Source organism: Coffea arabica, chromosome 10e, assembly GCF_036785885.1.
Source record: "Coffea arabica cultivar ET-39 chromosome 10e, Coffea Arabica ET-39 HiFi, whole genome shotgun sequence".
NCBI lineage: Eukaryota > Viridiplantae > Streptophyta > Magnoliopsida > Gentianales > Rubiaceae > Coffea > Coffea arabica.
In genome coordinates this window covers 1,504,989-1,518,074 of record NC_092328.1, presented here as the reverse complement: position 1 = coordinate 1,518,074, position 13,086 = coordinate 1,504,989, and the positions used below count along the sequence as shown (strand labels likewise).

General features: G+C 35.9%; 2 protein-coding genes across 7 annotated transcripts; both read right to left on the bottom strand.

Annotated features, from left to right (window-relative positions):
- Positions 1 to 1,931: 1,931 nt before the first annotated feature.
- On the bottom strand, positions 1,932 to 3,239 carry LOC113712899 (histone H3.3). The gene is made up of 5 exons (XM_027236531.2): positions 3,016 to 3,239; positions 2,834 to 2,918; positions 2,638 to 2,714; positions 2,441 to 2,531; positions 1,932 to 2,324 (listed from the first exon to the last, which is right to left on the bottom strand). Exons 2-5 carry the CDS (start codon positions 2,903 to 2,905, stop codon positions 2,154 to 2,156), a joined length of 411 nt encoding a protein of 136 aa, XP_027092332.1. The 5' UTR covers positions 2,906 to 2,918; positions 3,016 to 3,239; the 3' UTR covers positions 1,932 to 2,153.
- Positions 3,240 to 6,545: 3,306 nt separating this feature from the next.
- LOC113712437 (protein BASIC PENTACYSTEINE6) lies at positions 6,546 to 10,266 on the bottom strand. Of its 6 annotated transcripts, none has more exons than XM_072067333.1 (4): positions 10,028 to 10,266; positions 8,369 to 8,419; positions 8,098 to 8,151; positions 6,546 to 7,939 (listed from the first exon to the last, which is right to left on the bottom strand). In XM_072067333.1, exons 2-4 carry the CDS (start codon positions 8,369 to 8,371, stop codon positions 6,995 to 6,997), a joined length of 1,002 nt encoding a protein of 333 aa, XP_071923434.1. In that variant the 5' UTR covers positions 8,372 to 8,419; positions 10,028 to 10,266; the 3' UTR covers positions 6,546 to 6,994. The 6 variants fall into 6 exon arrangements, with proteins under 6 accessions (XP_071923434.1, XP_071923435.1, XP_027091662.1 ...); XM_072067334.1 differs by having other exon boundaries at positions 8,375 to 8,419; positions 10,028 to 10,265; XM_027235861.2 differs by having other exon boundaries at positions 8,098 to 8,255; positions 10,028 to 10,264.
- Between the last annotated feature and the right edge of the window lie 2,820 nt (positions 10,267 to 13,086).

Sequence of the window (13,086 nt, the reverse complement as noted above, 5' to 3'; positions counted from 1 at the left end):
AACGTCGCAATGTAATAAAACATTTAGACATAGAGGATAATCTCCCGTGGTCACATTATTGAATACCGCTACTCACACGGATCCTCAGTGCCACTTTTCCAGTAAAAATTCAGTGTCACTTCTATATTTATGTCAAATGTCCTATTTATTTAATTTGTCATATGTTGTTTATTTAAATTTCTTCTGCAATCACGTGATTAGTGAGATTGGCACCGAATAATGGTACAGAGGATCCCAACTTACTACTACTATTCCTGTCATTAAAACTTGCCACCCTTCAGTTTGGAATGTTGTCCAGTTTCCATCTAGTTGCGTACTTCTTTGCTACATTCGGCGTAAAATGACATGACATGATTTTGATGTAAATGTGAATTTTATTCACTCATGCAATTAGTTTACGATAAGCCCAGTATTGCATGAACTTTAGGTCAAAAAAGTTAATTTTATAATAACTAGAATCACTTGGGCAGAAACGCCTGCAATCTCATGTCACTGCAGGAGGCGTTAGGGTAATACGTCTAGGGATCTAATGAATGAGGCTTTGGTGTCGAGTGCATTTGGGACAAATCCTTCTTGTTAAATTTCAGGCCTCAACAGAGCTTAGACTTTTTACATTGCTAGATTGCCGGTAGCCTATTGGAGAAGAGTACCGATCCATAGGATATTGCGACGATCGTGTCCGAATATGTAAAAGTGCGGCCCTTTCCCAGGTCCATGTGGCTCGTCATTCATCCACACTAGTACAAATTAACTAGCATTGTTCCCTTCAGAGTGCATAAGATTATGACCGCCGCCAGGTCCCTAGTTAGGGCTTCAGTTCTCATAAGATCCATATACAAACACAATATCCGGCCTGGACATCAACCTGCAGCCCAGCCCTAAAAGAAGAACATTTGCAGAGGCCCATTTTACAATAGGAACTGCATGAGCACGCAGCCAACACGACCCACGCGTGTTTGGATTAAAAACCCAGGTCTTGGTTTTGATTTTAAAAAAAAAATTGTATAATGTATCTGGGATAAAAAATAAAAAAATTAAAAATATAAAAATGAGAGATGTTATTAGCATTCTACCATTTTCATAATCCCTTTGGACTAACAAGATTAAAGCAGGAGAAGTGCATTTTCTCGATTTGTGCTTGTCATCGGTGTACAAGGGCCGCGTTAATCTTCTCCCGTATCATTCCAATTTACAAGGTATTTTACTTTTCTCTAGGTCCTTGCCTTTTTTTTTTTACCGCAACAATAATATTTGTACAAATTACTCTAATCTAATTCAAACTTATTGCAACAATAACCATTTATAAACTACTCTAATCTAATTTAATTTAAACAGAGAGAGAGAGCCAACACAATTTTCCCGTCAAAGGAAGCCACAGATAAACGGCAACCTCCAACGACGGACTTGCGCCGGCCATTGACCCGTTCTGTGTCTTACTTCCATCCTCTATCTTAGATAATTTTCTTTTTGGCTCTCTAGTCTCTGCCGCGGCAAATATTCTTGCTCAGGTAATAGGAGGCTTTGCCGGTAAGTTGTTAAGAGAACTTTCATACGGACGTCCTCCATTTTGAAACCCACCATTTGCATTTCATCTTTTTCCAGCCCCACTCCCTCTCTGTCCTTTGGATGAATCTTAATCCAATTATTATACTTAATTGAGAAATCTGTGATATTCCAATTAAACCTAAATTGGGACAGCACAAGTGGAAAGAGAATCTCCGTCATATGATTGAAAAACGAACAACGATTGAAAGCCAAGACTTTTATGGAAATCATAATCTCGAGTCCACGCAAAGGAGGAAGCGACTTTTCTGCCAACAACCACGTTAGACAGACATTGAATATCCCTCTGACGACGATTGCAAGACAAATCAGGAGCAAACTGATCAGAAATATTAAACACCAATTGGGACGGGGATCAAACATCCATGTTAAACTGAACATATAGAATCCTTAAACTGTAAAGTTATGAAAACACTAGAGATTTACAAAAACCATAAACGCCAATTAGGTAGGAATTAAGCCAGAGCAACTAACTAAATCAATACGGAAGCCATATGGTATCTAAACAAGTTTCTACCAAGTATAGTATTTATTAGCTCGTCTAAGGAAAAGGCCAATGTATCAGCACATAAAATGTTGTCAAGGATGTCTTAAGCACGTTCTCCACGAATCCGCCGGGCAAGCTGGATATCCTTGGGCATGATGGTTACCCTCTTGGCGTGGATGGCACACAAGTTTGTGTCCTCGAACAAACCCACCAGGTACGCCTCAGCAGCCTCCTGCAGCGCCAGCACTGCATGACTCTGGAACCTCAAATCTGTCTGCAATTTGGCCCCCCCAAAAAAAAATTCAAAAAAAAAATAATATCAGTTATCAATTCTCCACAGGATATTCCAGACTACCGCACATATAATTTATACAACAGTTCCAATTTTACCTTGAAATCCTGGGCGATTTCTCGGACCAGGCGCTGGAAAGGCAGCTTTCGGATCAGAAGCTCGGTGCTCTTTTGATACTTTCGGATTTCTCTGTTCATTGAATAGAAAAATAAGAAGAAAACAATTAACAGGTAAATTACTCAATTAAGTGACTTGGCTACACATATTAGCTGAGAATTAGGGTATAATTAATTACCGCAGAGCAACGGTTCCAGGGCGGTAGCGGTGAGGCTTCTTGACTCCGCCGGTGGTAGGTGCAGACTTCCTTGCGGCCTTTAAAAGAAAGAACAACATAAATTTAGTACAATTCGAACCCCTAAAATCTTCAAATGCTAGTGCTACTTGTCAATTTCTCAAGAACGCCAAACAAGAATTGAGAGTAAAATACAGACCTTGGTGGCGAGCTGTTTCCTGGGAGCCTTTCCACCGGTTGACTTACGAGCGGTTTGCTTGGTACGAGCCATTTCTTACACAAATCTACAACCACCATATGAAAAATTACACCCCATATCTAGACAATAAATCTTAAAAAAAAAAAAAACACACACACCCACACACATAAGATGCAGCTTACCTTTACTAAGGGGGAATAGAAGAGAATCCCCGGTCGCTAGAAGGATTAAAATGTAACGAACGCAGGAGCGAGAGAAACCGAACGAGGGGATTGGTGTACATATATATATATATATATATAGGTGCGAGGAAGCAGGGTGGGGTGGCTGAAGGACCTGATGGTCGGTTAAATCGGGGACGTGGACTTTGGAGTGTTTCGACGGTTGCGTATGGGAAGAGGAAATGTCCCAGCTATTTGAAAAATATTTCGATCCGCGTGCTCGCTTATCATTGGCTGTCCTATTGCAAGAAAGCCCTCTCATTGGTTGCCTTTTGGTTCACTCGGATCGCTGAAACCTGTGCTTCTTCTGTGTCTGTTGCATGCTCTGGCGAGTTTAGTCCATTGGTTCTGGTGGCAGGCACGTTTCTCTCACCGATCAAGGTTTAAACTGGCTCCCAAACTCTTGGCCTATTAATTTTTAGGGTTAATTACATTTACCTCCCCTAAGGTCTGTTCCATATTACCAAAGAAATCTTGTGGAGATTGAACTCATCCTTATATTTTCAATCATCTTTTCATCTCACATACATCACATCATAAAAAGTATTACAGTAATCATTCTAAATAATACTCTATCCAAACAAACCTAAAGTAAACTCAAATCAACTCGTAAGTACTTGAACAAAAATTTAGGACATTTTACCCTCAAATAGGATAGATAGATAAAGCAAAGCAAACTCAAATTAACTTGTAACTCGTTGAACAAAAACAAGCCCTAGAGAAATTTAGGACATCTTACCCTCAGATAAGATACATAGATAAATGAATTTTGGGCATGAATGTTAAACTCCCAATCTTACTATTACAATCTTATGATTTTATGATTCAAAATTATGATTTCGATCCTGATCTTAGTACAATTCTAGAGTTTTGAACTATAATTTTGTGAGCTCAAGTGCGAATTATATGATCTAAGAGGTTTCTTATAAGCATTTGAAAATTCTTATATTTCATGCAGTTAGATCAGCAATATTTAGTTTTAAAAATTTTAGCCAAAAAAATGTAATAAATTCCAGGGTCATTTGAACTTTTACCTATAGCACAAATCACACATTTAGTCGAAGAACTATACTGTTTTAGTTATAATTGCACTTGCATACGTTTTCACGGACAATAAGTTTATAAATAAATAAAATATCAATTTTTTGTATTTTTTAGTACAATTATTCTCTCATTTGATAGAAAATTATTCAACCAACCCCTAAACTATTTGCAAGCACTCTTTTGGTCTCTCAACAACAATATATTACCATAACGAATTCCCTCAACAAAAAGGCGTCATGTTCAAATACTTCCATCAAACTTAGCTATTAATATCAACAGAACGTGAAATAAAGTGTATAGAAAACCCTTAAAACTATTTACATTGTTAAGTTTTGGCCCCTAATATCAATTGTCTCATAGTACCATTCCAACTATTTTAGTAGTAGGGTAAAAAACCTAATTAGCTCTCAAACTAATATCGTTGATCAACTTTAAGCTCTCTAATTATCCAGTGCATATGTTTACCTCTTGACTTGTAAAAGGGTATATTCTTCACCCTTTTAGGTTTAGATAATTTTAAAAATCTTCTTTGAGATTTATGGTAATATCATTTGGCACTTTTGAAGTTTCAAAAACATCACTCAACTTCCATATTAGTAGAATGGACCATTAATCACTATCAAATTGTGTGAATTTAAAAAATTATCTTCACTACTTTAACAATTTTTAGGCAAAACATCATGAAAAGAAAATTTGTAGGTAAAACTTGTAAATGTTACATTATAACCAACTTGTTAGAAAATTCAAAATAAGACAACAACACAAATAGGTAGAATTGAGAGAAAAATATATCTCTCTAGTTAAATGATTATTATAAGAATAGTTTAACGACACAAGGGTGAAATCATTACAAAAGATATAATTTTAAGGGAGGTCAGTGATATTTTTGAAACTTTAGGAATGCTAAGTGATATTAACATAAATCTTGAAGAGGTTTCTAAAATATACCTTTTTACAAGTTGGAGGGTTAAAAATATATACTTAATAGTTGAAGGGTTAAAAATCTACTAACATAATAGTTTGAGGGTCTTCCAAACTTTTTGCCCGTGTAATGTGTGCATTGGAACCAAAGGGCATTTTTGTCAAATCATTTAATATAACCATCATAACTAGAATCAGAGAAGATAAGACGAAAAATATACTTCATTAGTCAACATTTGTTAAAGGCTGAATCTACTAATGGTAAAATGAAGTCTATATTTCTTCTTAACCCTTTTGGTTTTGGTCTCGACGGTTATACTAAGCGGTTGGACATAAATATCTTCAGTTCTAGATACACTTATGACTGAAATGTTATACACTTTTAATTATTTGGGAGTTACTCTCAGATAAATTAAGAGCCAAAACTTGACAATGAAAATCGTTTAATGGTTCCCTACATACTTTACCATTAAAAAACTCTTGTGTTCGGTTAATTTTATTCTTCGTTCTATCAGTATCAACTACTAAATTTGACAAAATTCCTTAAACGTGAAACTTTTTTGTTGAGGGATTTATTTACAACAATTTATTATTGAGTGCAATGAAAATAGTCTAGGAGTCGGACAATTAGCTTTCTCTTCCTCTAATGGGCTCTGTGCACTACGTTTTATGGATAAATGATGAAAAGTTCCGAATCTTTTACAAGCTACGTCCATTCATCACTAATTCACAATTACCACTTACATTCCTCACTGAATACACGTCATCCAAAAGTCGGTTTTACAAACAAAATAATCATCGTTTTTCCGTTCTACCCGAGCCCTTCGCTAAAAACTAATGGCAAGGCCGGAAGGAATGCCTGAAACAGGATTGCAGTGCTAATGCATTTCTTTTGCTACATGGGAACTGTTTTTTGGATCCATCCGAATATCCAGTGAATTGAGACGTGCATGATCAAACCTCGGGTTGCAAATGAATCGAACAGCTCGCGAGTTAAAACTTGACTCGAATTTGATCAATATCGAACTCGAATCAAGATAGAGCTGGCAAAATCGAACTCGAGCTCGAGTTCGATTTTAAAATATTAAGTTCATTAGTTCGTGTACATATATATATATATATTTTTTAAATTTTTTATTTTAATAATAAAATTACATATATATTCATAATATTTTAGTATTTATTAAAAAAAATAATTATTTGTTATTTTTATTAGATTAATTTCCAGAAACTCGAGTTACTGAGATGCTTATGAGTCAGAAATTCGAGCCACGTTACGAGCTAACAATTCGAGTTGCTCGTAAGCATTGTCGAGCTCGAGCATGGCTTTTCCTTGGTCGAGTTGAGCTCGAGCTCAATTTTTTTGGCTCGTCGAGCTCGAGTTCACCTGTTATTAAGTCGAGCTCGGCTCAATAAATCTAAAACTCAACCCGGCTCATTTGCAACCCTAATCAAAATCAGCACTAACTCATTGTCAGCATAGAACCGGAAAGGGGTCAATAGCAATTGCCAGTGATCAATATCGATGCTCGAGAAATTGCCAGTGATCTATATTGAAAGTAAAATCTAAACAGAAAATAATAACACAATTAACATGTACCTTAATACAGGAGAAATACAGCGGATCTCTACACTTGATACTAATTACAAGCGATAAGGGTCCAACCTTACCCCATGGCCCATACAGCCCATACACATGCTCATTTATCTATCACTTTTCAATAGCCCTGCATCTTTTCCCCGACCAACATTACAAAAAGAAAAAAGGGGAGACGCAGACAGCTTAATTCTTCAGATTATCCAGAAAGGGAAGATTAGGGGTGAAGGAGAGAATTGATTGGCAACAATAAAAAAGGGAAAACTCCAATTACTTCGTTAACTAAACGAATAATTTTCCCCTGACAATTCCAAATCAAATATATATAATTGTCAGTAGTGGCTGACAACCTTTCCCCCTATAAACTTCAACTTACATTTATTTGATGGTAATGTAGCGATTTGTGCCATGTTTCGCCCAGTGCTCTTTAAGGTCAACAGGGTTTGACAGATCGTGGCCTTCTGCTGCAAGGCGACTCAGCAGTTTGTTAAAAGCACTTCCACTCATCTTCCGACCACCAATTCTGGCATGACGCTTATTAGGCACTGCTGGCAATGGATACATAGACAAATTGGTGGTACAACAAGATGATTGCCAGCCTCCATTTCCCCACTTGTAGCATGGCCTGAGAACTCCTGTGCAGGAGCACACAGGAACTGGCATGGTTGACTCGTCAAAAGCAACCTGGTTCAAACCCAGGTCCTGATCCTTCCAGTCTGGCTTCGAGACACCCAGTTGTCTGTTCAGGTCATCAGTGCCACTACCCACTTCCTGCCCAGGCTTCCACTCATGTGACTTGCCAAACATTGTTTTGTTGAGGTCCTCACCCTCCCTTTTAACCTTCTTCGATGACTTTGAAGCCTTCTTAGTTGATGTTACTGCCTTTGGATCCTTGGTTCGTTTTGTCCTCCTGGACTTTGCAGGCTCCAGCACACCAGGTGATATTGGAATAGCATCACTTATGGGCATATCTCTGCTACCATATGGAGGTTCATTTACTTGGGGCTGGTGGTGTACGTGCTGCTGAGGATGGTGCATATGCTTCACACCACGTGTAATTTGGCACCCTGGTGGGCAGGGAGACATATTACCACTATTTATAGAGTTTTCGCGATACTGAAGAGTGGCAATTGCATTATCGCGTTCCATAATGGCATTATTTCTTTCAGCTATTGCTGAATCCCTCTGCAGGATAGCCATGTCTCGTTCTGCCAAAGCAGCCTTCTTCTCAGAAAGAGCCAAATTCCTCTCCTGGATAGCAGCATCTCTTTCAGCCATAATGGCCATGATTTGTTTCATTGATGGCTGATGCTGCATTAACCACTGAAACAAATGCATCAAAATAGTTATAATTAGCACCTATAGATAGCATTCCACAGTACAGATACTATAGAATCCATTTCCCTCCCATGTAGGATTTACTAAAGAAAATGTAGTAAAAATAAAACTGTATCACTGATCTATAACATGTCGAATCTAACCTGACCCTGAGGTGGCTTATGACGCCCATTCTCACGATGCCCGCTATCATCCATCTGTAACAAACAACAGGACTAGCGGCTGGTATCAGTATGAACTTGCCAACCAGTACTATAGGCGCAACATGGACTCAGGTAGGCATGAAACAACCACTCAGGCCCTGCAACCAAACATTTAAGAACAGCATATCTAAAAAGATTCCCAAAAATTTCTAAAGGATGCAAACTCTATACTTTTCTATACAAAAAATTACAAAGTAGAAATGAATGATACCATTACCCAAGCAGGAGGATCATGAACTGAAACTCATATTCCGTAAAATTCCTGCTTGGAAAAATTCACTTGCGCGTCAGCATGATATCCAGTAAAACAAACTCATTATAACACAATATCTTTGACTTAAAAACAAACAATTTCCCAAGGCATAAGAAAGAAAACCAAGCAATACTACACAATACAATAGAACTACACTATATTTACATACAATAGAACTATTTACATACAACAATACAGAACCAATAGAAAACCGATAAAACACTATATTTCTATTCACAATAGAAAACCGACACATACTATTTACATACAATAGAACTACACTATATTTCTAAGTCAGTTCTGCCTGACGGATATCAAAGGATTGACATCCTGATAAAACAGAAAACCCCAACGAGAAGCACAAATGAAATACACCTGGAAAGCTCATACAGAATCAATGACCAATAATTTATAAGACAATAATTCTTCTGGAAGACAGTAGTCAAAATTGCAATTAGCATATGTTTCCTACATCATAACCAAGTGTGTTCAAACTCTTCTAGAAATAATTAAAACTCTATCTGTTACAAATGAACCTTGTTAGGATTTTTATCCTACTTTTTGTTGCAGACACAAGTACATGAGCATCTGCAAAAAAGCATTTGCAGACACGTTATGAGACAGAAACAAGGGGAATATTGAGAAAGCAAATGCAGCACGTATTTCCAATAAACCAGTGACCAAAATGTGACACAGAGTGGCAACGGGTGAACCACTTTCGTAGCTGAAGGAGGTTCTATAAGCTAACTTTGAGCAGCAAGTTTCTGAGAGCACTTCCAAATGGCAAACCAGCAACATGAGAAATTAGTCCACCCCAAAAGTATCTAGATTTTCTTTATCATGCATAACGGCATACCTTTTAGAGTAATAATAGAACCAGTCCAATGGTCCATTTTAAGGGCAGTATGAACCTTGAGTAAACTAGAGTTTCATCAAATAGGCACTTTTCCACCAATAGTTGTACTGGTAAAATTGTTCCCTTCTCAATGGGAAGAAAAACTAACAAGAAGAAATCAAGTAAGCCTTTACACCTACAGTTTTTACATATTTGTCGGAACCAAAAGAACATTACAATATTCAGCCCCCCGTCAATGTTATCCTCTCCATTTCCCTTCAATGCACACTTCATCTTATTTAGATCTCATTTGGGAAAGAAAGAACAACAGTAACTCAGCTTTAAAAAAAGAAAAGAAGGAAAATTAAGATCCCGAAAACCCCAACAAAGGAGCGGAGAAGGAAAGTCTGTCAACTGAAATGAACTTTAACGGCTTCCGAAGCTGAATTTACAGCTAAAATTTCAAACCTTCAATGCTCTAAAAAGCTCAAGTTCACCAAAAATGAACTTCAACCTGCGTCACACTTGGGGAAAAACGAACTAAAACTACTGGCTTGAAAAAGAAAGAAAAAAGATATCCAATCAACTTGATTAAAAGTCAGCAGGGGACAAAAAAAAAAAAAAAAGGAAAGAGCGCAAATTAATCAATGCAAACACAGTTGTATTGACATAAAATAAACAGTCCACCAAATCAACTAAGAAGCTAACACAAAAAACGATGAGTAGAAAAATCAAGTAACAGCCAGGATTAAACAGAGATCATAAGTTAATCGAAAGCTCACAGTGAAATATCATGGAGCAAAGAGTTGCAGAGACTATAGAGAGAAAGCAAAAGAGTCAAAACCCTAAATCGAAGGAGAAGGTGATTGAAGAAATATCTATGACGAAAGAACAGTTGTTGTAAGGGCAAAGAAGAGATTAAGCCCCCATTACTCCAACATCAACTCAACACACACACACACACACACACTCTCTCTCTCTCTCTTTCCTGTTTTTAACGTTCTTTGTTTTTTCACTATTTACAGGACCTTTCTCTCAAGTGTCAACGCCACCATGCCATCGCCTTTTTTTTCAAAAAAAAAAAAAAAAAAAAAACTGCTACGCATAGGGATGTTTTAAAAATAGGGATCATATCAGAAACCTCCCCTAACGTTTTTCTAAAATGTTACCTAACATCCTTAAAATTTTAAAAAATTATTTAACTCCCTTCCTTTTGTGGTTTGTGTAACAAAATTTTGAAAAATACTAGACCACCCTTTTATTTGCTAAATAAAAATACTCCAAACCCACTTTGTTTACTCTAGGAAAATCATCATCTAAAAAATAATTTCTAATAATACTACCACGTGGCAATAATGTTATAGTCCATAAAAAATATAAATTTAAATTTAAAAAAGATATTTACAAAAAAATATATTAGTATCAATTTAACTCTATATGTTCAAAATCAATTTTTTATGAGTCTTATATATATATATTTTTTTCAACTTCTTATCAACCTGTGCTCAAATCTTTAAATTGTATTGATTATCATAAAAATTAACTAAAAATAAGCAAAAAAAAAAATCATACCGCACTCTATCATAATCACAAAAATTAAAAGGCAAACAAAATTTAATATACTATGTATAATTTACAAATAACCTCATAGTCATCCAAAAAAATTGAATAAAGGAAAATATTGAAGAAAGAGACTTTTGTTTCTCTTTTTTTTTGTTTTTTGAATTCTATTTATTTGATATGTAAATTATATATCAAGTGAAAATTAATGTAATCTTTTTACAATTATTAGGGGGTAAGTGATTTTTTAAAACATTAAAGGTGTGAAGTGATATTAATGGAAACGTCAAAGGAGGTTTCTGATATTATCCTTTAAAAAATATTTGAAAATGATAGGGGAAGTGCGAAATGACTGCTGGTGAGGAGTGGCCGCGAATCCCTCGTCCTGACTCCTGAGCCGTCCATTAGATGTTCTTAAGATTCGTGCCATACCACTTTTTTAATTTGTCCTTGTACACATTTGATCCAATGGCTTGGGTCCTCCCTTTTCCAGAACTTTTCTCCACAAAAAGGCAAATCAAAATGGCTCAAAAGGATAATGCCAATTTGGCCCTCTAAGGCTCCTAAAAACTTTTTTTTTTTTTTTTTAAAAGAAGGAGGAGCTCGTGAAAACTTCAATATGACCCCCTCTAAGGTGACAAATTTTGATTTGGATCTCTAAGTTCGAAAATTTGTTCTAAATTCTATTGACATTTAACTAGTTAAGGGACATAAATGCATGCCGGAACTTTCAATACATTCTTATATCCTCAAATTTTCTCAAAGGAAAATAACTAATAACTCCGCCCGACAGGCACGGACCATTTTGATGATTCAGATATCGTCTTGGTATCTTTGCTTTCAAGATTTAACTATAGAGACAAGTCATATAATTCTAATTCGTGTTGTTATAATGTTTAATTGCTTGTGCTTTTGCAATGGATGATGTCCTTGGCATTGTTTTTGAACTATAAAGATACATGTTTAGGACATCGACCCACCTTTTAAAAAAGGTTAAAACCGAAAATATATTTTAAACAATTTAATAAGCTTTTGGCAAATCTCTTTTCCTCGAGGGTATGCCTGTAATATCCTTACGGATTTTAATTCTCAACAGAAGTTAATATTGTGAGATTAGCAGTAATTAAGATGTGGAACGGACTTATCCGGTTCCCACTAAGCTAAGAGGCACAAACTGTAAAGTATCCTTGAGTATTTGCTCAGATTATACTACATACTTTTGATATGAGTAATACAACTCATCGTTTCAAAAAAAAAAAAAAAAAGGAAGGGATTAGCAGTAATTTGCAAGTGTCTTTGAAAATAATATATATAATATATTATGAAATTGAGCGTATTCTTTAATTGGTTTCACAAACTCCAAGCCGTGGGTGCACTTGCTCCTCCTCAATTTCGTAGCCAAAACTCTTGGGCAAACTTTCCAATAATGATGCACTCTTATACAGAAACTTTGACCTTCTATGATTTATGCGTGTTTTCATTCTTTTTTTTGGTCATTCGTAATTTTTTTTTATCTATATCCTACTCTATCCCAATTTATACAGGGAGACCCAACTAAGCCCACGAGAGACAGATGAGAACTAAACCATCACTGGACTAAATTACGCGCTCGTCTGAATTTCTTAGAAGAGATACTTATTATTATAATAATTGATGGAAGACAAAGTTTGAAATCTTGACGCACCCGTCACTCGTCCAAAAGCTGTTGATTTGCGTGTTTTCATTTTTGGAAAGTGATTTTATGAGATAAAATCTCGTCTCATTTAATAACATCATCTTATCTTTAAGAGTCAAAACAAGAAAGACAGTTAATTTACTCTAATCAACTCATGTTTTTCATCTTCATCATGTAAAAAAAAGGAATTAAATTTCATTTTGATTTGCAGTGTCTTTTTTTTTTTTTCAATAATAGAATTACTGGAAAGAACACAACAAAGTTAGATTAACAGTCAGAGATAATTGAAATCCTGATGAAAAATACAATCTAAGGTAAAATTTATAAATCAACATCATCCAGTCAATTGATAACTGAAAATGCGACTGAGGACCTTTAATTTTGATTTGCAGTGTCAAAGCATAGTCCTTTAACAATAAAGTGCCAAGCTCGAGGGCGATCGGGCTGAGAGTATAAAAAATTCGGGTTGTATTTTATCACTATGGAAAGCAAGAAGTCAAAGCTAGAAGGGAAATTTGGAAAATGAAAGGCTTTACACCACAATATATAGTTTGATGAAGTGTCACACAAACGTTGGTTTCCATATGGCAGTTTCCTGTCAGCAAA